This window comes from Drosophila busckii, chromosome 2R (assembly GCF_011750605.1).
Source record: "Drosophila busckii strain San Diego stock center, stock number 13000-0081.31 chromosome 2R, ASM1175060v1, whole genome shotgun sequence".
In the NCBI taxonomy this organism is placed as follows: Eukaryota; Metazoa; Arthropoda; class Insecta; order Diptera; family Drosophilidae; genus Drosophila; species Drosophila busckii.
In genome coordinates this window covers 17399583-17423428 of record NC_046605.1, presented here as the reverse complement: position 1 = coordinate 17423428, position 23846 = coordinate 17399583, and the positions used below count along the sequence as shown (strand labels likewise).

General features: G+C 38.2%; 8 protein-coding genes across 9 annotated transcripts; 4 read left to right on the top strand and 4 right to left on the bottom strand.

Annotated features, from left to right (window-relative positions):
- Nucleotides 1-785: 785 nt before the first annotated feature.
- LOC108596167 (cytochrome P450 4e2) lies at nucleotides 786-3443 on the bottom strand. The gene is made up of 5 exons (XM_017981674.1): nucleotides 3248-3443; nucleotides 2372-2481; nucleotides 1968-2317; nucleotides 1369-1910; nucleotides 786-1313 (listed from the first exon to the last, which is right to left on the bottom strand). Exons 1-5 carry the CDS (start codon nucleotides 3402-3404, stop codon nucleotides 898-900), a joined length of 1575 nt encoding a protein of 524 aa, XP_017837163.1. The 5' UTR covers nucleotides 3405-3443; the 3' UTR covers nucleotides 786-897.
- A 463-nt stretch (nucleotides 3444-3906) lies between these two features.
- Nucleotides 3907-6224, bottom strand: LOC108596166 (cytochrome P450 4e2). The gene is made up of 5 exons (XM_017981673.1): nucleotides 6027-6224; nucleotides 5401-5510; nucleotides 4997-5346; nucleotides 4400-4941; nucleotides 3907-4343 (listed from the first exon to the last, which is right to left on the bottom strand). The coding sequence occupies exons 1-5, from the start codon at nucleotides 6184-6186 to the stop codon at nucleotides 3928-3930; spliced, it is 1578 nt and encodes a 525-aa protein (XP_017837162.1). The 5' UTR covers nucleotides 6187-6224; the 3' UTR covers nucleotides 3907-3927.
- A 2093-nt stretch (nucleotides 6225-8317) lies between these two features.
- On the top strand, nucleotides 8318-11605 carry LOC108596170 (probable cytochrome P450 4ad1). The gene is made up of 9 exons (XM_017981676.2): nucleotides 8318-8525; nucleotides 9626-9735; nucleotides 9799-10078; nucleotides 10239-10308; nucleotides 10377-10503; nucleotides 10569-10721; nucleotides 10774-11014; nucleotides 11068-11250; nucleotides 11306-11605. Exons 1-9 carry the CDS (start codon nucleotides 8360-8362, stop codon nucleotides 11530-11532), a joined length of 1557 nt encoding a protein of 518 aa, XP_017837165.2. The 5' UTR covers nucleotides 8318-8359; the 3' UTR covers nucleotides 11533-11605.
- A 3-nt stretch (nucleotides 11606-11608) lies between these two features.
- LOC108596169 (cytochrome P450 4e3-like) lies at nucleotides 11609-23322 on the bottom strand. Its single transcript, XM_017981675.2, has 7 exons — nucleotides 23108-23322; nucleotides 13178-13287; nucleotides 12833-13118; nucleotides 12584-12780; nucleotides 12349-12528; nucleotides 12060-12300; nucleotides 11609-12003 (listed from the first exon to the last, which is right to left on the bottom strand). Exons 1-7 carry the CDS (start codon nucleotides 23262-23264, stop codon nucleotides 11609-11611), a joined length of 1566 nt encoding a protein of 521 aa, XP_017837164.1. The 5' UTR covers nucleotides 23265-23322.
- On the bottom strand, nucleotides 13320-13894 carry LOC108596172 (larval cuticle protein 1). Its single transcript, XM_017981679.1, has 2 exons — nucleotides 13818-13894; nucleotides 13320-13755 (listed from the first exon to the last, which is right to left on the bottom strand). The coding sequence occupies exons 1-2, from the start codon at nucleotides 13827-13829 to the stop codon at nucleotides 13375-13377; spliced, it is 393 nt and encodes a 130-aa protein (XP_017837168.1). The 5' UTR covers nucleotides 13830-13894; the 3' UTR covers nucleotides 13320-13374.
- Nucleotides 15209-15746, top strand: LOC117134635 (larval cuticle protein 2-like). The gene is made up of 2 exons (XM_017981680.2): nucleotides 15209-15299; nucleotides 15370-15746. Exons 1-2 carry the CDS (start codon nucleotides 15288-15290, stop codon nucleotides 15736-15738), a joined length of 381 nt encoding a protein of 126 aa, XP_017837169.1. The 5' UTR covers nucleotides 15209-15287; the 3' UTR covers nucleotides 15739-15746.
- Nucleotides 17756-20302, top strand: LOC108596171 (larval cuticle protein 1). 2 transcript variants are annotated; one of them, XM_033293195.1, is made up of 3 exons: nucleotides 17756-17790; nucleotides 17849-17930; nucleotides 19938-20302. In XM_033293195.1, exons 1-3 carry the CDS (start codon nucleotides 17779-17781, stop codon nucleotides 20258-20260), a joined length of 417 nt encoding a protein of 138 aa, XP_033149086.1. In that variant the 5' UTR covers nucleotides 17756-17778; the 3' UTR covers nucleotides 20261-20302. The 2 variants fall into 2 exon arrangements, with proteins under 2 accessions (XP_033149086.1, XP_017837166.1); XM_017981677.1 differs by lacking the exon at nucleotides 19938-20302 and having other exon boundaries at nucleotides 17849-18295.
- On the top strand, nucleotides 21615-22099 carry LOC108596174 (larval cuticle protein III/IV). The gene is made up of 2 exons (XM_017981682.1): nucleotides 21615-21648; nucleotides 21714-22099. Exons 1-2 carry the CDS (start codon nucleotides 21637-21639, stop codon nucleotides 22035-22037), a joined length of 336 nt encoding a protein of 111 aa, XP_017837171.1. The 5' UTR covers nucleotides 21615-21636; the 3' UTR covers nucleotides 22038-22099.
- Nucleotides 23323-23846: the final 524 nt, after the last annotated feature.

Genomic DNA, 23846 nt, shown 5'->3' with positions numbered 1-23846 from the left:
ATTAAATAACTCTAAAGTTTCTATAAGTATGCAATACAAACAAGTGGACGCATTTAACTTTTATATACACTTTGACTAGATCATCGCAGCAAATACGCGTCATGCACATCAAAACACATACACTACAAAACACAGTCTGCGTCGGCAGCGACCCGCTATATAATATGATAATAAATATTCCTAGGGTATTTATCCATCGTCGCATCGCTCCAAAAGACATATTAAGCGTCTTTGTAAATTATTTCAGATTTTAAATTAGTTTAATTGTAATATGTAATTATATATTTTCATTTGCGGGGGAGGAGGGAGAAAATAAAATAAGAAGAGTAGTAGCTATATATAAAATTTGGTTGCTCTAGCTCTGTATAGTTGGCTGAAACAGTTTGCATCAACATCAGACAAGACGGACGGACGGACGATGGCTATGATCGGAACTCAGTTTGTTTGCTGGATGCAAGATATATAATACTTTGTGGGGTCTGCCACTTTCTCTCCCGTGTACATCATTTGCACACTCAGATACCCTTTTTCCATTTTTTACAAAAATGTCAAAGTGTATAAAAAATGAAACGAACCTAGTTCAATGACCAAAGCATAGCAGAACTACATTTTGCATTTAGTGAGAAAATAAATTAATAATATTTTTATTAACATATATATATTGTTTTTATTACTTTTGTTAGCTGCTTTTTAATGAATTTATATTAGAAAGCTAACAAGTCAATCAAGCTCAGTTATGTATTTTGCTTATCTTTCTCTAATCAGCTAACAATAAACACACCACATTTTAATTATTGCTAGGTTTTATTATTATTATGCATTTTGACTTTTTTTAATAGCTCACCCATATAAAAACCACCCATAAAAAAAAAAAAAATGAAAAGCCTAAAAATAATTCTATTTTCTTTCTCTCAAACGCAAGTGCAGTCCATTTTCTGATTTTAATGTAAGCACTGCTGACAGTATAGGATCATACTTGTGTCCCTGCGCTTCCTTGCGCAGTTTTTCTGCATTGGGTAGTCCCAAATATGTGTTAAGATAACCATCTGTCGATTCAAGTTCATCCACGGCAGGCAGCACCTCAAAGCTGCGCACAATTTTCGATGTTATTGTTTTAATTTCCAGCAGCGCAAACTTTTGACCAACGCAATTGCGTGGCCCAGCACTAAAGGGCACATACTCGAATGGGCCTGGCTTTTCAGTTTCAAAGCGCTCTGGCCTGAAGCGATGCGGCTCCTTGAAAATGCGACTGTTGTAGCCCAGAGCCATGAGCGATAGATTTATGGTAGTGCCCTTGGGAATTATTGTGCCGTCTGTCAATTGAATTGTTTAGAGTTTGTTAATTTATTTGCGCTGTTTTTAACTTACGTATATCATAATCCTTTTCGGTATAACGACCAATGAATGGCACACTGGGATACACACGCTGCGCTTCCTTTATAAACAAGTCGAGGTATTTCATGTCCGCAAGTTCTTGATAGGTGGCATCGCGACCTAAGTCACTGCCCATAATTTGACGTTGCTCTTCGAATATCTTGCGCTGCTCCGCTGGAAATCTGGACAGCAAATAGACAGCAAAGCCAACTCCCGAAGTTGTCGTATCATGACCCTCAAACATAAAAGTAGAAACCTCTTCGTAAATTTCCTGTTGATTCAAAGGACGTCCATCAATTGTGGAAGACAGCAGCGTATCCAGAAAAGCCATTTTCTTTCTGGAAAACTCATCGCCCTCATGCTGCTTGGCGCTGCCCGAGCGATGTGCCTCAATACGCTTTTCAATGATTTCATTTGTGAAATTTTGCAGTACTGTAAGTGATTCCTTGTAGGCAGGATATTCAGGAGAAAAGCGATACAGCAACTCTGAGCGCTTGAGCGGATCGAATGCGCGACAGTTAATAATGTAGCACAAGCTTTAAACAAAAGTGTAATATTAATAAACATTGTGTATAACTGTTAAGCAGACTTACTCTTTAAACGCCTTAACCACTTTGGAATCATGCTGATCCATTGCATTAATGGATACACCCATTGCCGTATCGCAGATAACATCCAAAGTAAGATAATGCGCTTGATCCTGAAAGTCTATAATGCTATCGCCAGCTGCAGCTTGCTTAAGCAGCTTAATGAATTTCGTTGAGTTCTCATTCATGACCTGATGAAAATCTTGCAGTATATTGAAATGAAATGAAGGAGTAATCATCTTGCGATGCTTATGCCACTTGCTGCCAGTGCTGGTAAGCAAACCAAGTCCCAGCCAGGGATGCAGCATGTCGTAGATATCAGACTTTTGTATCAGTGTATTGCTGTTTAATATATACTAAAAGTAAAAGATTAAAACATTGCCTGCACTTGTATTTGTTAGCAAAATTACCTCCATGTGCTTGGGATTGCTTATGGAAATGTTAGCATAATAGCCAATCCAGAACCGAAAGTTATCCATGCCATTTTCATGCCACAGTTCAAAATATTTATTTACGATTTCTGTTGAAAAAACGGGTTATTAATATGTGTTGCTGCAATATTTGTTTAGCCTAAAACATAACACTTAGCTGAAATGCTTTGTTTTGCTTACGAACAGTTCATTAAATCAATTTAATTTATTGCCAGCACATGTGTAAAATTCAAACTATACTAATTAATCATGACAGGTGCATATATATAATAATTATTGTCTCAGCTTTCCAGTCACTAAGTCATATATAAAGCCGCATTGAACTTGATATTGGCTGCATTATTTTCAACTTATTTTTAACTAAACAGCCTCTTGCACTTAAACGACTCATTTAGAAAATAATGCTGCTCAATTAAAAACTTACATATATTAAGTACTATTTGGTATAATTTAAAAATAATTTTAATTTGCAATAAATTCAATTCTCTATTTGCAAATAAATAATAGCATTCATTAGCTGCCCTTTTATGCCAGGCGCTTTTAATGTCTTAGGTAAGTCCTAGAGGCAAGTTTATAATAAGTACAGTATTTAAATTAATTAATTCACAATTAATTCCATATATACATGCAAGCTAATAAACTATATACATTAGTGCAGTTGGGGGCTATCATTTGTAGACACATTCCTATAATAAATGATTAGCGTGTCTGGATAATATGCGATTGTTTTTTTTTTCTGCCAACAGTAGTATTGCGTTGTTTGTTTTGGGCGTTATATGAGCCAGCTTGACAAATGTGCATATATACAATACTATTATGTAAAGTCTATAAAATGTTTACACTTCATATTGTTACCAGTAGGATTTTTTCCAAATTGAAGAGCATTTCCAAAGACCGGCACTGTTGCTGGACCGGGCACTTTATTTAAAATACGTTTCTTACGCGCTACTTTAAACTCCATGTACAAAAACCAAATTACTGGCAAAGCCAGTAAGAAAAATAAAAGAAACATGTTCAAACACGATTAAATGATTAAACCAAGCTAGCTACAAAAAAAAAAAAAAATCAAGCGAACGCGACGAGTTCAGAAACACAAATGTAACTCGTTTGGTAAAACAGTGAGGCTAAATACTGCAGCGTGATTTCGCTGATAAGAGAGTAACTCTAAAAGCAACGTCGGAATATGTTGGTATCACTATGAGTCAGCAGAAAAGCAATTAAGAGCAGATGAAACTATAAGAGCACTGCCTAGTAGGAAGTCAAATACATGCATTTATTAAATCAATATGCAATCTACACATTAACATTACTAATCATTTACATTGATCTCATGCATATATAAAGAGCATTATTTATTAAGACTGCATCAAACTGTAAACAAACTCGATCGCAGCACTAATAAACTCTCTTAAGTGAACTCTCTCTTAGACGCCCACACGGCTTGCGCTCTTTGCTAGGAACAGTAAATGTTTGCTGATAAGCAAAGACACAAACCACAAATTTAAAGCTGTTAGGCAATGCATTGTTATTTATTTTTACTTTCTTTCTTTCAAGCGTATATGTAAACCATTCTCTGACTTTAGCGTTAGTACAGCTGATAAAATTGGATCATATTTATGCCTATGTTTTTCCTTTTCCTCTCTTTGTATCTTAGGCAGACCCATGTAAGTATTCAGAAGTCCATCATTGGAAATAAGCTCATCCACAGCAGGCAGCACCTCAAAGCAGCGCACAATTTTGGACACCACCGTTTTAATCTCAAGTAGTGCAAACTTTTGACCAACGCAATTGCGTGGCCCAGCACTAAAGGGCACATACTCGAACGGTCCAGGCTTTTCAGTTTCAAAGCGCTCTGGTCTGAAGCGATGCGGCTCCTTGAAAACGCGATCATCGTAGCCCAAAGCCACCAGCGCCAAATCCAACGTAGTGTCCTTTGGCATGACTGTGCCATCTGCAATAATAAATATGAATTATTATTCATAAGCATAAGTTGCATATGTAACTTACTTATAACATAGTCCTTTTCTGTAAAACGCCCTATAAAAGGTACACTGGGATACACACGCTGCGCTTCTTTAATAAAAAGATCCAGATACTTCATTTGCGCTATTTCCTGGTAGTTGGCATCGCGTTGCCAATTGCTGCCCATGATGCGCTGCTGTTCTTCAAAAAGTTTTCGTTGCTCCGCTGGAAATCTGGACACTAAATAGACAGCAAAAGCCACTCCAGAGGTTGTTGTATCATGACCCTCAAACATAAAAGTAGAAACCTCCTCGTAAATTTCCTGCTGATTCAAAGGGCGTCCATCAATCGTGGAAGACAGCAGCGTATCCAGAAAAGCCATTTTCTTTCTGGAAAACTCATCGCCCTCATGCTGCTTGGCGCTGCCCGAGCGATGTGCCTCAATACGCTTTGCAATGATTTCATTTGTAAAGTCCTTAAGCGTTTTTAGCGTTCGAGCATATTTGGGATAGTCTGGAGCTAGTCGAAACAGCAAATTGGATCGCTTTATGGGATGAAAAGCACGCATGTTAATATTGTAGCACATGCTGCAAAGTAAAATATATTAATTAATATAATAATGGAATGAAAGAAATAGCTTACTATTTAATTGCCTTTACTATTGTCGAGTCATCATGCTCCATGGCATTTATGGTCACCCCCATGGCCGTATCACAAATAATGTCTAGCGTTAAGTACTGCGCTAGATCTTGAAAATCTATAATATTGTCACCAGCTGCTAGTGACTTAAGTTGCTGAATAAATTTACTGGAGTTGGCATTCATCACTTCGTGAAAGTCCTGCAGTATATTGAAATGAAATGAAGGAGTAATCATCTTGCGATGCTTGTGCCATTTGCTGCCTGTGCTTGTTAGTAAACCCAATCCGAGCCAGGGATGCAGCAAATCATAAAGATCGGACTTTTGTATTAAAGCATTGCTGTTCAATATAAACTGTAAGCAAATTCGAAGTTTTTAATTGACTTAATTATTTAGATTTTTTGTTACCTCTAGATGCTTTGGATTCGTAATGAGTATATTCGGCTGATAGCCAAGCCAGTAACGAAAGTTATCCTTTTCATAATCATGCCACATGTCAAAAACACGATTCAGACTTTCTAAAATGAATTAATGTAAACAAATAAGTAAATCAACAATCAAATCAATTTGATAAGCATGCTTAAGTTTAAAAGATCACAGATCTATTCATAGAAATTATTATTCGAATATTAGAATATTCTATACTCTAAACTTTAATTATACCAAAGTCGCTTTATTCAATTAAAATTGTATAGCAGTATATAGGTTAACTTAAAACATTTTGCTGACTGAATTAATTTGTTTTTAATTGCAGCTTTAAAGACATTAAGATAAAACCACAGGCTATAAAATAAAACTAAGCTCAGTTAAAAACACTCTCACCTAATAATTTATTAGTAATGCTTACTAGACCTATCTCACCTGTCTATAGACCTGCCTCACCTGTCTCACGCTACTAATAATTGCTTATTAGACACGCCTCACTCAACAAGCCCTTTGAAACAAACAATTAAGCAGTTGATCCCAACCCGTTCTGCTTTGCAAGCAATAAACAAATAAATATAATTACACTACACTAGTAAATTCATAATTACCTGTTGGATTACTGCCCAGCTGGTGAATATTTCCAATAACTGGAACTGCAGTGGGTCCCTTTATTTTATCTATGATACGTCTCTTTTTTAAAACACTGAGTTCAAAGTACACCACAATAAGCAGTGGACACACCACAAGCGCATAGAGTAGCAGCCACATATTGAAAATAAATGTTAAGAGTTCAGATTGCTGCCAGCTCAAGCGCAGCTTAAACAATAAACAAATTAAATGCGAGCAGTCAACTAAATATATTCGTTGCTGAGAGCAGCAACAGCTGCCAAAACAAATCGAATTTTGTTTGATCAACAAACCTGTCGCTGCAAATAAAGAGAGCGGCGAATGAGAGCGAGAGTGACTTTCGCTCTCTTTGCTTTGTGTGCGTGTGTGAACTTGTTTGATGCTTATTCGACGACAAAGCAAAGAAGAGCTTAATAAAAGAAGAGAGCGAAAGCAAGACTTTGCGGTAGTTAGTCAAGGCGTAAGTAAGTGAGCGATAATAAATACATACATATGTACACTGTGTCAAACAAGTATTGACACAGCATGCAACTGCATGAATTATTATTTAATGTTTTTATTTTAGCATGCAAAACATTTTAACTGCATATGTATATTAAATACCAAGCTCAGTAATGTATTAAAAACAGCAAGCAGCAGTGTGGCAATCCTTTTTTGACTCAGTGTATGTACGATTGTATGCATGCAGTTTGCTCGTAAATAAACAAAAGCCGTAAATTAGTTACCAATCGGTTGGAATGCAAAAAGCTGTTTGTGCATTTTATTTTATAATTAAATTATAAATAGTTTTCCTTATATTATTGGCATGTATGTAGAAAAAATTGTACATTATATTAAAGTGATTGTTTTTATGTATTAACATTATAGCTTCACAATTGAAAAAACAGCAAATTAATAAGCAAATGTTGTTATTATATATTATAAATACTTGTATTGGCCAATAATATCAATAAACAAATAAATATAATTACACAAACTTAGTTTTTTTTTTTATATATTATTTAAAAAGGAATACGGGGAAGTCAGTGGACCCCTTTATGGCCTTGGTGTCTGTCCATTTAGCCAATATGTGCGCGCCGGCTAGTCAAGCAACTAGCGTTAATAATATTACAATTAAATAACAAGTTTACAATTACATATCATTCATTCCTATCTTAGTCTCGGAGATCTGCCCATCCAGGTCCCTCGCTGGCGTCTGGTTAATGCTAGTTGGACGACGAATCTCGTCGCCATCAGGGGGGGGGGGGGGGGGGGGGGGGGGGGGGGGGGGGGGGGGGGGGGGGGGGGGGGGGGGGGGGGGGGGGGGGGGGGGGGGGGGGGGGGGGGGGGGGGGGGGGGGGGGGGGGGGGGGGGGGGGGGGGGGGGGGGGGTGTTAGAGGCGTGGCATAACTATTTTTAGGCGTGGCTAGCTTGGCTTGATTCGGTCAAAGACCGTGGCAATTTTCAGGTCCCTGTGCAGGATAGTGTTACGGATGAACCATTCGCATCCTGTGATCTGCCTCAGTAGCCGATTTTGGGCCACCTGTATTCTCTTTATTTGGCTGTCGCACGCAATTCCCCAGATTTGGCAGGCATACCTCCAGATTGGTGCAATTATCTGCTTGTACACTGTCAATTTGTTTGAACTTAGTGAAAATGTATACATAAATGTATGTATAAATGTATACATGCCCATTCAAATGTCTGCTTAGTTGTTTTATAATCGTGCTTAAATCTAGACTTTATTATTAATTTTTTTTTATTTAATTAGGCATATTGAGTTGTTTGCCATTGGATGCAATTATCAAATTTGTTCACATCAAGCTATCAACTCTGAAATGAAATTTTTAATTTATTTACTCTTTTTTTTCTTTTAACTATTATTTATTATTCTTTGACTCACTTTGAACTGGCAGCAGTATGAGCTGCTATAGCTCTATCAGTATAATCTTTGTTCAATAAAGTTTATCACTTGCATTTTGTACTTAGACGTCATAGCTGCTGAATCAATTGATTCGATAGATAAAGACTCGCGATATTGCGTTTCATAGTCATAGCTCGCACTACTCTGTGATCAAGAGCAGCTTGTAATTAATTTATGACAATTGTTATAGTCAAGTGCTAACTACTACTAATACTTATGTATGCTTAAGTTAATAAACTTGCTAGTTGAATGTAGTAGTTATAGCTAGATAAGCGTGCTGCTGATTATGTTATCGCCAAATGATATAAAAACAATCAATAAAATATTAGAGACATTTTGGAAAGTATTATTCAGTTGGCAAGAGTAACGCGTGTTGAAAGGATTACAAAACAGTTGAAATTAAAGTTAATAATGTTTCTGCTAGCAGCGGCCATCATATTGGCCACCATTTTGGTGTTCAAGGGTGTAAGGATATTCAATTATCTGGACCATATGGCTGGCATAATGGAAATGATACCGGGTCCAACGCCTTATCCGTTCGTCGGCAATATCTTTCAGTTTGGACTTAAGCCAGCGGGTGAGTAAGCAGCTAGTTAATTAGCTGCTTATATTAATGAACTTATTGCCTCATACGCTGGTAGTAGTGACAAAAATATTAAAGTGAACGATTTGATTGCAGCAAATATGAAGATGGATTTCTATGTATTTTTCATTTGGCCGTTTTTATTATTTTTGCCATTTTCTTTTCATAACATTTCTTGCAATTTTCATCAAATTTTATTCCCCAAGTCAAATGCTTCGCCCGCTGCACAATTTGATGAATAATTTTTTAGTGTTGCCTCTTCGTATTTTACGTTGCTTTTGCCAAAGTAATCATTCCAAATGCACAATAGCCGGAATACAAAAACGCAGCACAACAATTGATAGTTTCCCCATGCCTGAGCATTGTCTCTGTGGATGGAAATGGTCTGGGCTGGGCTGGTCTGGGCTGGGCTGGGATTGCTGTCTGACTGACTGACTGACTGAGTGTGGCACATTGTATGCAATCCTTGGTGAAATTCCCCTAACGTTGCTTGATTTTTATTCTTACATTGCATTTTAATAGATACTTGTTGCTAGACATTGTTTGCTGCCAGTTTTTGCTTATTTCACAAACAATAATAAAATAATAAAATTGTTTGTCTGACTTGCATTTTTCGCAGGCACAAGAATTTTATTTACCGTTTACAAAAGTCGAATATTTGTAAGTATTTTAAATATTTGCAGTATGCCAAACTGTTTTACATGCATCTTAAATTTTTCGGCAGCATTTGGGCAGCTCAATGCACAAAATGCTGTTAACCAAAAATGTAATTTTCAAATTGGTTTGGACCGATGCAAGCCCAATGCTGTTTAATCAAGTAAATCCAGCTTTATTTTCAACTTGAATGAGTTTGTGCGAGCCTACGGATAATCATTTCACATGCACTAGGATTGATTGGGGCAAAGACGTAGCCAGGATGTAGCTGGAGGTGGCAGCAATCAGTCATAAGTTGGGCAGAAAAATCTGAACAGCAGAAGTTTATGAATACTTTATAATATATTGCTTAATATTTCTAAAAATATCCTTACCCTCCTTGCCCACGCCCCTGCAACGATATGAATCATGTTTGAGCATTTGCCATTTTTCTTTTGCAGAGTATCCCAAGAAGATATTGCAATATTGCCGCAAATACGATTTTCAGGGCTACCGCTCATTGGTATTTCTGCAGTATCATATAATGCTGAGTGATCCGGCGGAAATACAGGTGAGTTTCGAAATTGAAAATTGGAATTTTGGCAATTGGACTAATTGCACTTGATGCGTTTAGAACATGCTGACGAGCTCCTCGCTGCAGTACAAAGAGCATTTGTATTCGTTTCTACGCCCTTGGCTTGGGGATGGACTGCTAACCAGCTCGGGAGCACGTTGGCTAAAGCATCAGAAGCTGTACGTGCCCGCCTTTGAGCCAGCCGCCGTTGAGGGTTATTTGCGTGTGGTACAACGCACAGGAGCGCGCTTAGTGGAAAAGTTGGCCCAGCAGGCTGGCAGCCAGGAGTGCTTTGATGCCCAAGAGCTGGTGGCAAAATGCACGCTGGATATTGTATGTGGTGAGTGGGGAGTGTGGGGAGGGGGAAAAAGTTTTCTTAACTTTGTGCATTTGTCATGGGGCGATACACAGTGAGGCAACTGTACTGCGTTTTAGATTTATTGCCTCAGTAAATTGGGCACAATTTGAAATTTTTTCATCTCGTTTTATTGCTTTTATAGAAAATTCCACAGGCGTAGCCAGCAATGCCATCAATGACGAGCCCTCCAATTTACATAGCGCCATCAAGGAGTAAGTTTGAGCCACTCACACACACGTAATATATGCAGCATGTACTGAAAGGTAAAACTACTCCACAGCCTCTGCGATGTGGTGCAGGAGCGCACATTTAGCATTGTAAAGCGTTTCGATGCACTTTTCCGACTAACTCCCCATTATATGAAGCAGCGACGTGCCCTGAAGCTGCTGCGTAGTGAAATTCGCCGCGTGAGCTGCCAAGTCTTGGCTCATAAATATTCATTTTTTGTTAGTTAATCCATATTTACTTGCAGACCATAGCTGAGCGCAAAACTGAGTTGGCTGAGGGTGAACAGCAGCAGCAGCAGCAAAAACCTTTTCTAAATGTGCTGCTGGCTGCTCAGCTGGATGGACGTGCGCTAAAGGAACGCGAAATTGTCGAGGAGCTGTCCACGTTCATTTTTACAGTATGTGCTGCCAAACAGCGCTCACTCAATATATAATAAACTCTTTTCGCAGGGTCATGATCCAGTAGCTTCCGCACTTAGCTTTACGCTTTATACGCTCTCTCGACATGCACAAATACAACAGTTGGCCTTTGAAGAGCAGCAGCGCATCTTTGGCAAGCAACTGCATGCTGAGGCGGACTTGGCACAGCTGAAGCAGATGTCTTACTTGGAGCTCATTATACGCGAAACCTTGCGCCTGTATCCATCAGTTCCAATTATAGCGCGCACCAATCGCAAATCAATTGACATTAGTAAGTTCAGCAGCTCAGTCTACCAATCAGCTTCACCTAACTCTCTTTTTAAGATGGCACCAAGGTTGCCAAGCGTACAACAGTCCTAATGTGTTTGATTGCCATGGGCTACAACGAGCGTTACTTTGAGCAGCCCTGCGTCTTCCGTCCGGAGCGCTTCGAGCAGTCCAATCTGAATAGTGCGCTCGACACCTACAAGAGCGTGCCCTTTAGTGCTGGTCCCAGACGCTGCATTGGTAAGTTGTCCTGTATTTTATAACCACTCACTGCTTATGCTAACTTTCGCTTTAGCTGAACAATTCGCCATGCATGAGCTGAAGCTGCTGCTTTCATTGATTTTGCGTCGCTTTGAGATTTTACCTGCAGCTGATAACTTACCGCCTGGCATTAATGATCATAGCCGCGTCGATTGTGTGCCCCAAAGCGAATACGATCCTATACTAAATATACGTGTGACGCTCAAATCCGAAAATGGCATACAAATTAGACTTAGACAGCGCGCCACGTTCTCCATTTAAACCGCACAAATTTTATTTATTTACAATATACGAAAATAAATGTACTTAATATACCTAGCCCAGTTAAAAATGCAGCTTACGCGCGCTTCAGCAAGCGAACATGCACTCCGCTCAAGGATTTGAGTGTTAATGGCAGAAACAGCTTCAGCTCCTGTGGACCAGGTCTGTACTTTGCCTCAAATACCTGAGCAATGCTCTGTGTGGAAAGTGGCGCAGGCAAAATGCGAAATCTGCGCAGCAGCTTCGATAGCGTCACCTTAAGCTCCAGCAGCGCAAATTTCTGCCCAATGCAATTGCGCGGACCTGCACTGAAGGGCACATTGTCAAATGCATTGGCCTGCGTGCGAGTTCGCTCGGCGGGCTCAAAGCGTTCGGGTCGAAATTCAAAGGGCTCATCAAAGCTGTGATGACTGTGCCCAATGGCAACAATAGCCAGCGCCATGGTGGTGCCCTGTGGTATATATTTGTCCACTAGGCAAAGAGTTTGGCGTATTAGCAAGTTGTGGGGCTAAGCATTACCAACTTACCAATGACAGTTGGTTCGCGCGCTGTGCGAAATATGAAAGGCACGCTGGGAAATATGCGCAAAGTTTCCTTGATTACCAAATCCAAATAGTGCATGTTCTGCAGCTGCTCGTAGCTGGGATGGCGATCTTGAGCGCTGCCAAAGATTTGCTGCTGTTCCTCAAATGCGCGCTGCTGTGCCGCCGGCGACATGCCCAAGCAGTAAATGGCAAACGTTATAGCCGAGGCGGTAGTATCATGACCCTAACATAAATAATAAAGTTATTTGCTTATTTTTAGGCTTAGACTTGCCTCAAACATGAACGTGCAAACTTCCTCGAAGATTTCCTCAAAGCTCAAAGGTTTGCCCTCCACGCTGGCTGTAAGCAAATTATCCAGAAATGCCATTTTGGGTCGCTTTATATCTAGATCATCGTCTTGCTCAGGCTCAGTGTGCATAGTCTTGATCAGCTCACGACGCTGCTCAATTATCTATTGCAAGCATTTTATTTATTTAAGTGCAACTAACTTTGTCTTAGGTGCTTACTCTGGCAAACTCGTAGCGTAGCGTAGTCAAGCTCCGCTGCTGTTGCCTGTACAAGGATGTGCATTTGTAGATAATTTCCTGTCGCTTGAATAAGGATAACACGCGTTCCGATAGCACACAGCACAATGTCTCAATGCCCAGCACAATGGGCGAGTTTTCGCCCTCAATGCAGTTTACTCTTGTGCCCATTGCAGTCTCTGTTAAACATTCGCTTAAGTTTAAATAATTTGTGCACTGTGCTGCGCTTACCACAAATAACATCGATGGTGCTTTTGGCTACTAGATGCTGAATGTCCAGCACAGAATCCTGCGCTGCTGCTGATTCCGTTGCCAGCAGCGTCATAAAACGCGCGCTAGTCTCGTTCATCACTTGCAGAAAGTCCTTAAGGATGCGAAAGTGAAATGAGGGTGTTATCAGCTTACGCCGCTGCGCCCACTGCTGACCATTGGACGTCAATAGGCCACTGCCCAGAAAGGGATATAGCAAGTTGTACGGATCGTACTTATAAGTCAACGCTGTGTTGCTCAGTATATGCTGCAATAAAGTTGAGCTTAATATAAGCTGATACTATATGCGCTTATAGTTGTGCTTACCTCCACGTATTTAGTGTCCATGAAGAACACATAGGGCAGCGGACCCGCCCAGACGCGAAAGTTCTTGTAATCAAACTGCTTGAACCACCTCTGAAACGCTCTGAAATACGCTGCAAAAATATTGAAGACAAAACTCATGCTATAAATTGCAAATTTCGATTTATTTAAACTCAATGTCGATCAGATCAAGTCAAGGTTTAATGACCAGGGGCAGCTGGGTGGGCAGCCAGGTACTCCAGAGAGCGCTGGATCTCAACTGGGATTGGTGGTGGGGTTGGCAGCAGATCGCTGCTGGGCTGGTAGCCGTTCTCGTTGGCGACATAGGACAGAGCAACGTGCACGCCCTCGGGGGACACCCAGCTGAATTGGCCATGGATGTTGCCATGCACATCACCGCTGGCGGACTGGGAAATGCTGTTGCTGGTCTCCAGACTGGCATCAAAGCCATCGGCGCGCACATCATCGCTGCGGCCCAAAACCTCAGCGTGCACATCACCGCCACCACCGAGTACGCTGCGAATCGCGCCGGGGCCAAGAGGCGAGGCGACGGCCAGGCCAAGGATTGTGCAAACCAACAACTGTAAATGCAGACGGATTTAGAGCTGTGGATTAGCTTTTGCTAAGCTCACTCTTAACTTACGATCTTGAACATTTTGGGAATTTCAGCTAGAGAACAAACTGCGACTGATGCTCTATTGAGATAACCCCATGGCTTTTATACAAATTGCCGCGGGCTAGTTGCGAGACCTGTTTAATGGATTAACGCATATAAAAAGCGAAGAGTTATGGATCTAAGCAAATCGTCCACACCCCAAAAAGAATTTCAATAGAAATTAAACACCCAATCAATGAATGCTAAAGTGCATCAAGCAGCGTCATAGTTTGTTTCCAAGCCAATCAGGTTAGCCAAAGGTTTGCGAATTCGTCCAGACCCAATGCACTCATTTAGTCTGTGACGTCATCAACCGCTTTTAAACTAAGTAAAACAACCAAATTGAAACTTGTTCAATTGGATTCTAAATTTGTTGTGGCTTTAGCGGTTTTCACGCTAAGAGCAGCAATTTTTTCACTGCAAAGTATGCAGCATTTTATTTCTAGCCTGCCAATCTAAACAATAAAATGTTAATTGTATTTTTAATTGTTGTTATGCATTAATGAATGCGGTGGCTATCAAATGTTACTTTGTTGTTTTATACAAATAGCTAAGATAATAAAAAACAGCAATATGAAAAGCAAACAAAGTTAAATTAATGTTTCTCAATAATTTCAAACTAAGTGAACTGAACTAAAACAGGTGTTGAACGAATAACAACAAATTCGAATTAATAATTTGTTTACTGTTATATTTAATAAAAAAAAACAATTAAGCTTAATGTGCAAATAACAGAGTTTCCCTGCTATTAATATTGTGAAGAAGAATATAAATTAAACCGCAATGAAATTAACATTTCGGGGAATTCCTTAAAATGTTTTGTTCTTGTTAAATCCCAAAATACATAAGTTATTTGACATTTTAAACATTTGTTTAGATAAAATACCAAGAATTTTATAGCAATGACAATAGAATTACAAAGTGACAAAAAATAATATTAAGCGAAAATAAACTAAAAAAGCTTAAACCAGCTTTGTAGATCGAGCGTGTAATAAAAAAAATAGCAAATTTATATAAAACAAAAAACTTTTATATATAAAACTTAAAGCCGCTTTGCAGTCTGGGCGTGTTTTAAAAAAAATAGCAAATAAGCTAATTTATATAAAACAAAAAAGTTTACATATAAAACTTGATTAAGTCTAAAATACTTTAATTTGCTATAGATTCAACACTTCTAGAAATTATTAAGCTGCCAAACTGCAATGTGATTCTCTTTGTTTTTGGCAATTTCATTAGCGGCTGACAGATGGAACAGAACGAGTTTTGTGGGTGCACTTTAGCATTCAAATTAAGTAAGATAAAGATATTTTGCGCACCTAACTGTATTTTCCAAAGCACATGCGGCTTTTGTTTTTGTAAAATATATTCCATTAACTTTGTCGATTTGTATATAAGACACCGTGCGGCTTTACTACAGCATCAGTCAACAATCGTTCTCTGCACCTAAATCCAAACAAAATGTTCAAGGCTGTAAGTTGTTAAGCTCTTTGCTAGATATGGAAGTCCCCTTCATATATGTATATATTTGAAATCCTTATAGCTTATGATCTGCGCAATCATCGGCATGGCCGCCGCCCTGCCAGTTGCCCCAGCTTCTGATGATGTCCACGCCGAGGTTGGTGTGCTGAAGTCCGACGTTCGCGCCGATGGCTTCGATACTGCTCTGGAGACCAGCAACCACATTTCCCAGGCTGCCAGCGGTGATGTCCATGGCAACATCCACGGTAACTTCGGCTGGATCTCCCCCGAGGGCACCCACGTTACTCTGACCTATGTCGCCGATGAGAACGGTTACCAGCCCAGTGGTGAGCTTCTGCCAACCCCACACCCAATCCCAGAGGCCATCGCCCGCTCTCTGGAGTGGATCGCATCCCACCCATCTGCCCCCGAGCACGGTGTTCACCATTAAGTGAAGAACAGCACTGATCAATCGCTATGACCATGGACTCGTCTTTTGATGAAACTCTCCGGACTACGATAATATTACCAAAATCATCTCTAAAGAATGATTTTCGTATGAGCATAAAAATATACGCAACAAATTTGTTTGTGGCATAAAAAAAAAAACAACAAAACCGTTTTTTATTAATCAAAGCAGCTTGATTAACAGAATCGCTTTGGTTTATTTATACTGAAGAAAAAGGATAGCACCAAAGAAACGGGTCTGCTAATAAACACTTAGAATGAGACATAAAATAGAACATCAAATGCATGGCCTTGAAAATTAATTAATGCCAAAACAGGTAAACAATAAATACAATATAAGCAATATTGGTGTTTAACAAAAACAAATATAATAAAGCAGCTTCATTAGTATATTATTTTTAGTTGGCATATTTCCAAAACGTGAAATTAAATGCATGGCTTTAGTAAATAGAGTAAATTAGCTGACATGAGAGATTGAAATGAATTGAGTATTTATATGAATAAAGAATATATTTTCATATTGTATTGAATAGTAAATAATGATCAATGGGGATGAAATTGTAACGACTAAACGATGCTAATATAATTTCTATGTAGAAATTTGTATAAAAAATACAAATAATAATTTATAATTTTCTTGAAAATGAACACAGGCTAACCTTTGATTACTTTCCAAACATTTAATAACATTAGCTTACAAGCTTTCTGCCTCAGATCTCTTTATAGTTTTTTGTGGCGCCCTAAGCTTATAAATAAAGTTCCCTGATTTCAAAAAGAGCTTTTCAAATTTGTATTGTGATTTTTTATATGTTCTCTCTTGCCATTAATCAAATACTGTTAAATAAATTAAACGCAATAAACTCTTTAACTACTTTTCTTCTCTATTCAGACCTTCTGTTTGATATTGTTAATGGTAGCTGTGTTTAAAGTTGAATTTTTTATAATTAAAGACTCCTAATTTGCTAGCAAGAGAATATATATTATAGATTAACTTCATCAAACTTGCTTAATAGATTGATTGTAAGTACATATGTTATTCATATAACAATAATAACAATAAATAATGCTATGTTTTTCGTATAAGTGAGCATTATTTATTGTTATTATTCTGGCAACTCGTCTCTTGCTTCTTTAATCGCGAGCAGTCCATGCATAACTGAACTCAGTCGCACGCGCATTGAAAATAAAAGATGAGCGCACAAGTCACTCAGAGAGCGTGAGAGAGTGTGAGAGAGAACGTGAGAGAGAGTTTGTGTTGTTTGTTATCAGCCTATGAGATTGCTAGCAAAAGCAGCGCTGCTTGCGGCTGAGCTTCAAAGCATTAAAGCGACGCCAACGTTATCTGCTGATTATTACTTGACCTAACTTAACTTATAATAACAAAAACTAATATGCAAATAACTTTAAACCTAACTGAGCTTTTCAATAAATATACATACTTATATTAATATATCATTAAATAAAACTTAATTTTTAAAAACTAATTTCTCTATATGTGTATATTACTTTCATTAATTAATTTCGATATAATTGTAGTGTAATTAGTGCATTTCTTGAAAATCACGCTTATCAATGATAATATGATAATATTATATATTCTGTAGACTCATTTATATTGTAATATAAGTTAATCCTAATATTTTGGATTTGCACACCAGGTGAATCTACAAAGATGTACCAAGTTGTAGATTATTGTTTAGAAAGAAGTATAGCAAGATATAACTGTTAGTCTAGTCTGATCAGTTATAATTAATGTGCGTCTAATTTTGGAAACAAACTTTGACGCTGGTTGAATGCACTTTAGCATTCATTGACTGAATATTTAATCTACACATTGTCGTGAATTGACACTGTTCTTTATTTGGGGTGTGGACGATTTGCTTATGGCCATAACTCATTGCTTTATTATGCATTATGCCGCTAAACAGGTCTCAAAGCTGTCCCGCGGAAATTAGTATAAAAGCCACGGGGTTATCTCCATAGAGCATCAGTCACAGTTTGTTCTCTAGCTGAAGTTTTCAAAATGTTCAAAATCGTAAGTTAAAAATCCTTAGCAAAAGCTAGTGTCAAGCTAACTAAATTTGCATTCACAGTTGTTGGTTTGCACAATCCTTGGCTTGGCCACCGCCTCGCCACTTAGCCTTGGCGCTCTGAAGAGTGCGCTCGTTGGAGGTGGTCGTGCCCACCATTCTGCCGGCAGCTCCGACGATGTGCATGCTGAGGTCTTGGGCCGCAGCGATGATGTCCGCGCCGATGGCTTTGATGCCACTCTGGAGACCAGCAACAGCATTTCCCAGTCCGCCAGCGGTGATGTGCATGGCAACATCCACGGCCAATTCGGCTGGGTGTCCCCCGAGGGCGTGCACGTTGCTCTGTCCTATGTTGCCGACGAGAACGGTTACCAGCCCAGCAGCGATCTGCTGCCAACCCCACCACCAGTCCCAGCTGAGATCGTTCGCGCTCTGGCTTACCTGGCTGCCCACCCAGCTGCCGCCTAAGCACTTTGGTCATTAAATGAAAAATCAATATCTGAATCAGCACTACTGATCAATTTCAATCGATTTCCTTTAAAAACCATTTGAGATTACGAACTTATTACCTAAATCATGATCTAAAGAATGATTCGTATGAATATAAAAAATAGGAGCAATTAAAATGTTTGTGCATAAAAAAAAAAACAACAAAACAGTTTTATTTAATCCAAAAGCAGCTTGATTTTGTTGAACAAAAACAAATATAATAAATTAGCTTCATTAGTATATAATTTTAGTGCATTTCCAAAAACGTGAAATTAAAGCATGCTTAGTAAATAGAGTAAATTACTTATATGCATGATGATTTTGTAAATACAACTTATAAAACTTAACTATTCTAAAAGTAATAATTGCCTTCCATAGACACTCGCCTCACATAGCCAACTACCACATTGATCAGTTACCTCTCAATATATTAGCAGAAGTAAATGACTTAGTATCTCCTTGACTAGTAGCTAAATTGACAAAAATGTTTCTCTAACTTCAGTAGCAACTTCAAGTCTCCCGGCTGTATCAAGATGCCTAGAATTTGATGACCTTTACGCAACTAAATTACTTTATACATCTCTTGTTCGTCCGATTCAGGAATATGCTTTGTGTTTGGTTCCAGAATACTCAACCACCAGATGTTAATGAATCTGTCCAAAAAAACATTGTTATTATTTGCGTTGCAGCTTTAACTGGTCCAGGAATGATCACATCTTATACGAATCGTTCTACTTTAATTAATCTTCCCATCGTTAGCAACCTGCCGAATATGTTAGGCTATGCTTATGATAAATTAGTTAAGGGGAAACTACCCTCATACTGTTGAGTCAACTATTTCTCATTCCTTAGAAATACTCAAATTTTGTTCCCTTATCACAACACTATTATTCACTGCAATGAACCCTTCGAATACTCCTGTGCTGATATACAAACAAACCTTTATCTGTTATCAACACAGAGACCTCTGATTGTATTACATTTATTTTTACTTTTTAACTATTAATAATTAACACTAACTAAAATTTTTTTTTTTTAACTTTAATAATTAACACTAACCAGACCTGATTGGTTTCCCCAATCTTCAACGAATGTTGCGTCTGGCTTAACACTCCCAATTATAAGTTTATCATATCTAAACAAAAACATAATTTAATATACTGTTAAATTTAATTTTAAATATTTTTTTAATCCTTTCTTTTCATCGTCACTGACATAGTGGATTAAATAAATAATATAAATGAAAACTTTAGTCTACTCATAGCTATTAATAAGTGCGTCATAATGTTGGAAACAAACTATGACGCTGCTTGATGCACTTTAGCATTCATTGATTGGGTGTTTAATTTCTATTGAAATTCTTTTTGGGGTGTGGACGATTTGCTTATGGCCATAACTCATTGCTTTATTATGCATTATGCCGCTAAACAGGTCTCAAAGCTGTCCCGCGGAAATTAGTATAAAAGCCACGGGGTTATCTCCATAGAGCATCAGTCACAGTTTGTTCTCTAGCTGAAGTTTTCAAAATGTTCAAAATCGTAAGTTAAAAATCCTTAGCAAAAGCTAGTGTCCCAAGCTAACTACATTGCATTCAAGTTGTTGGTTTGCCAATCCTTGCCTGGCGACCGCCTCGCCGCTCTGAAGAGTGCGCTCGTTGGAGGTGGTCGTGCCCACCATTCTGCCGGCAGCTCCGACGATGTGCATGCTGAGGTCTTGGGCCGCAGCGATGATGTCCGCGCCGATGGCTTTGATGCCACTCTGGAGACCAGCAACAGCATTTCCCAGTCCGCCAGCGGTGATGTGCATGGCAACATCCACGGCCAATTCGGCTGGGTGTCCCCCGAGGGCGTGCACGTTGCTCTGTCCTATGTTGCCGACGAGAACGGTTACCAGCCCAGCAGCGATCTGCTGCCAACCCCACCACCAGTCCCAGCTGAGATCGTTCGCGCTCTGGCTTACCTGGCTGCCCACCCAGCTGCCGCCTAAGCACTTTGGTCATTAAATGAAAAATCAATATCTGAATCAGCACTACTGATCAATTTCAATCGATTTGACCTTGTGATAAAACCATTTGGATTACGAACTTATACCTAAATTATCGCTATAGCATGATTTTCGTATGAATATAAAAATATGAGCAATAAAATGTGTGTGGCATAAAATAAAAAAAAAGAAACACAACAGAGTTTTACTAACTTGAAAGTTTTTTGTTGAAAAAGAATCTTGATTAACAGAATCAATTGGTTTTTTAATAGCAAAGCCAAAGGATGGCTCAAAAAATTAATTTCAATCAATACTACGAATGGCGCATAAGGTGATATGAAAATTAATGCCCATGACAATTAGTTAATGCCAAAACAGGTTAGCAATAAATATAATGAACAAAAAATAAATCAAATCAAGATGCTTGATTAGCTTATTTTTATTTTAGCAAAAATATGAAATTGCTAAGACTCAACCCCACTAGATATTTATATGAATATTGAATTGAATTATTGAAAATTGTTTTGCAACTGCATGCGATGAACTTGTTAAAGTGTATGCAAAAGTTGGTTGTGTCCAACTTTAATGTGTTCTTGTTTATATTGCAAAGTTGCTGTCTTAAGTCCGAAATTCAAATTGAATTAATTTAGTTTGATGTCTAGACTTGTTTTTCGAAAATCATTCTAAGCGAAAACTCTTTAATAAAAATATAATAAAATATTTCTAAAAATATGGGTGAGCCTTTGTGCAAGACCTTGTTATATAAAATGGAATTATAAAGAATTCGTTATTAATTATAAGGCCATGTAATTAATTTAAGATCTTGTCACACAAGCACTAACAATGCCTTGAATATATTAGGACTAACTTTTCTATTACCGTCGACTGTTCATAGTTGACATTAAATAAATAAACTAGGCTTTGCACTATATATATTATAATATTATTTAATTTTTTACTAATTTTGTGCAGACTGTCTTGATGTATTTGTTTGGAAATTGTTTTAGTTTAAATAATCTAACATATAATTCGAAATATTTTATGCTAGTATATTTTTTGGCATACACAAAATTCATTTTGAATTTATATTTCATGTGTATATTAATTATATATGCGGTAATTAGTGCAGCGAGCTCATCACGCGTGAATACGTCACTGGATTCTATTGTTTTCAAAAAAGCTTGTTTTAAATTTCGACATGTTTCATCAGAAATTCTTATGAATCTTGAACAAGTTTATCATATATTCTGGACAGTTAAATATTCTAACATAAGCAAGCTTTCACATTTGAAAGAAATGGCAGAATTTAGTATAAATAGTCGCATCGCACTGCAGTAAGGCATCAGTTAATCTTTTGGTTTACTTGCAAATATACAAACATGTTCAAAATTGTAGGTTACTGCTTGGACTAAAGTGTAAAGGACACCAAAGCTAACTAACTCGAAATCTATTTCAGCTGTTGATCTGCGCCCTTGTTGCCTGCGCTGCTGCCAGCGATGCGGTTGAGGAGCTCCGTTCCGATGATATTCGTGCTGATGGCTTCGCCACTGCCCTGAAAGTGAGCAACAGCATCGATCGTGCCGAGTCTGGTGATATCCATGGCAACATTGATGGTCACTTCAGCTGGGTGAGCCCCGAAGGCGTCCATGTTGTGGTCAAGTATGTCGCCAACGAGAACGGCTACCAGCCCAGCAGCGATCTGCTGCCCACTCCACCACCAATCCCAGCTGAGATCCAGCGCTCTCTGGAGTGGATCGCCGCTCATGGCCAGAAGGCTTAAATGACAACTCCAACGAACTCGAACGTGACATTGCAAAATAAAATGCCTTGATTATGCATTCAAATAGAAATTTCTTTCAATTACAATAGGGAATGGGCAAATCTATTCAATAAGTCAGTAGGCCAGGCAAGCAAAAGACTTGGCACGAGACTCAAATTAACATTTGATTACATAAGTTTATTAATTTGCATGAAAGTGAATTCACTGTGACTTTGTAGCTAAAGCTGAACCGGTTTCAATAAGAATTTCATTTGATAGTTCAGATAACAGTCGCTTGAATAAACAAGCCCAATATGGCACATATATTATAGAAAAACTAGTTATAATGCTAGTTCTAATTTCACTGACTAATTAAATGGTATTATGCTACGGATTGGCAGTTTAGTTTGTTTATTTTCATGCAATTATACAAAATGGAAGTTTGCATTTTGCACTCTAAAAATGAAACACAGTAGTCAGCTAATTGTATTGATTGCATAGTTTTAATTGCAAGCTATTAAGCTAATTGCCTTAACGTTGTTATTTACAGCAAATACCTTTAACTGGTTTCATACAATGTTTCAATATTCAAGTTGCAAACACTGACAAATTAATTAGCACACTATACATTGAATTTTTAAAGAATTTATGTTAAATATAAACTTACTAAAATAATGGTATAAAAATATAATTTTGAATATAAACAAGAGCGCATTAAAGTTAGAGGCAGCTTTTTCATATATCATAGCCTATATAGACGGGCGGACAGACAGACGTATGGGGTCTGTTACTTACAACTTCACAATACACTTTAGCATTTAAAACAGACAGCAAATAATTGCAAATGTTTTATTACTCATTCAGTGCTATATAAAATAATTCGAAAAATTTGTCAACATTAACATTTGCATATTCAATTATAAAAACATGTTTCAGTGAAAAGATTTCATTATAAGCATGTGCATAAAGCGTTTGCGTGACTTTTAGACATCAGCGCTTTGTTTCAGTTAGCAACAAACAAATTGCGGCGCGACGTCGAGCTTTGCATTTAAATTAACAAACCAGTCGAGAAGTTTTGATAATATTCATACCTTCGGGTGTGAGGCCAAGTTGCAGCACGTTGCCAACTATGGGCCATGGCGTTGGACCTGGAAACTGTCCATCGATGTGCCTTATGACACGATTATAGCGACCCGCGTATAAAACACAACAAAGCAACAAAACTACAATAAATGCAAACAGGAGCATCGTTCACTTAACACGGCCGATGATGCGAGTAAACTGAATGCAATCGACTGCAGTTGCATTTGTTTTGAACACTATCAAATGCACACGTTCGCATAAAGTTGACCTAAGAACCCGCTGGCGAGTAAATCTTGTTTTTAGAACAACTAATCAAATGTATGTTATTGCTATTTACATATATAGAATAATTACGAGAGCTAATTGTGTTTACATTCGAGTGTGCAGCGAATTAGTCATAGGCAGTTTGTTTAGCAATTGGCTATCAAATGCAGTTCAACGCTGCTAATGCTTAAAATATTGATTAACTTATAGACAAAAAGAAAAGTGTGTAGAGCAGCCTTGTTCTTATTTTCTTTAGCAGTCGACTTTATGCATTTATCAACAATTCAAAACAAATGCTTAATAGATTGTGTGTGGTCCAAATCTGCACAGGAATGCGCATCAATCCACCCAAGCCACTGCGCTTTAGCATCGTTCGTATTCAACTGCTGCTTAATTGTTTCCATTTGAAATTAATTTAGTTCAATAATCTCTCTTCGAAGCCTTTAATCAACTCAGCGAGTTGAAGCAGCTCATTATGGCAAA

What these genes read in the sequence shown, in the direction of transcription:
- LOC108596167 (XM_017981674.1), bottom strand. Translation starts at nt 3,404, where the DNA reads ATGTTTCTTTTATTTTTCTTACTGGCTTTGCCAGTAATTTGGTTTTTG. An exon ending in ATTTGGAAAAAATCCTACTG is followed by an intron (nt 2,482 to 3,247) that starts GTAACAATATGA and finishes TTTTTTCAACAG; the next exon opens with AAATCGTAAATAAATATTTT. An exon ending in CGAAAAGGATTATGATATAC is followed by an intron (nt 1,314 to 1,368) that starts GTAAGTTAAAAA and finishes TTCAATTGACAG; the next exon opens with ACGGCACAATAATTCCCAAG.
- LOC108596166 (XM_017981673.1), bottom strand. Translation starts at nt 6,186, where the DNA reads ATGTGGCTGCTACTCTATGCGCTTGTGGTGTGTCCACTGCTTATTGTG. An exon ending in ATAGTAAAGGCAATTAAATA is followed by an intron (nt 4,942 to 4,996) that starts GTAAGCTATTTC and finishes TTTACTTTGCAG; the next exon opens with CATGTGCTACAATATTAACA. An exon ending in AGAAAAGGACTATGTTATAA is followed by an intron (nt 4,344 to 4,399) that starts GTAAGTTACATA and finishes TTATTATTGCAG; the next exon opens with ATGGCACAGTCATGCCAAAG.
- LOC108596170 (XM_017981676.2), top strand. Translation starts at nt 8,360, where the DNA reads ATGTTTCTGCTAGCAGCGGCCATCATATTGGCCACCATTTTGGTGTTC. An exon ending in GTGATCCGGCGGAAATACAG is followed by an intron (nt 9,736 to 9,798) that starts GTGAGTTTCGAA and finishes TGATGCGTTTAG; the next exon opens with AACATGCTGACGAGCTCCTC. An exon ending in TCGCAAATCAATTGACATTA is followed by an intron (nt 11,015 to 11,067) that starts GTAAGTTCAGCA and finishes TCTCTTTTTAAG; the next exon opens with ATGGCACCAAGGTTGCCAAG.
- LOC108596171 (XM_033293195.1), top strand. An exon ending in GAGTGCGCTCGTTGGAGGTG is followed by an intron (nt 17,931 to 19,937) that starts GTCGTGCCCACC and finishes TCGTTGGAGGTG; the next exon opens with GTCGTGCCCACCATTCTGCC.
- LOC108596169 (XM_017981675.2), bottom strand. Translation starts at nt 23,264, where the DNA reads ATGCTCCTGTTTGCATTTATTGTAGTTTTGTTGCTTTGTTGTGTTTTA. An exon ending in TGGACACTAAATACGTGGAG is followed by an intron (nt 13,119 to 13,177) that starts GTAAGCACAACT and finishes ACTTTATTGCAG; the next exon opens with CATATACTGAGCAACACAGC. An exon ending in CACCATCGATGTTATTTGTG is followed by an intron (nt 12,781 to 12,832) that starts GTAAGCGCAGCA and finishes AATGTTTAACAG; the next exon opens with AGACTGCAATGGGCACAAGA.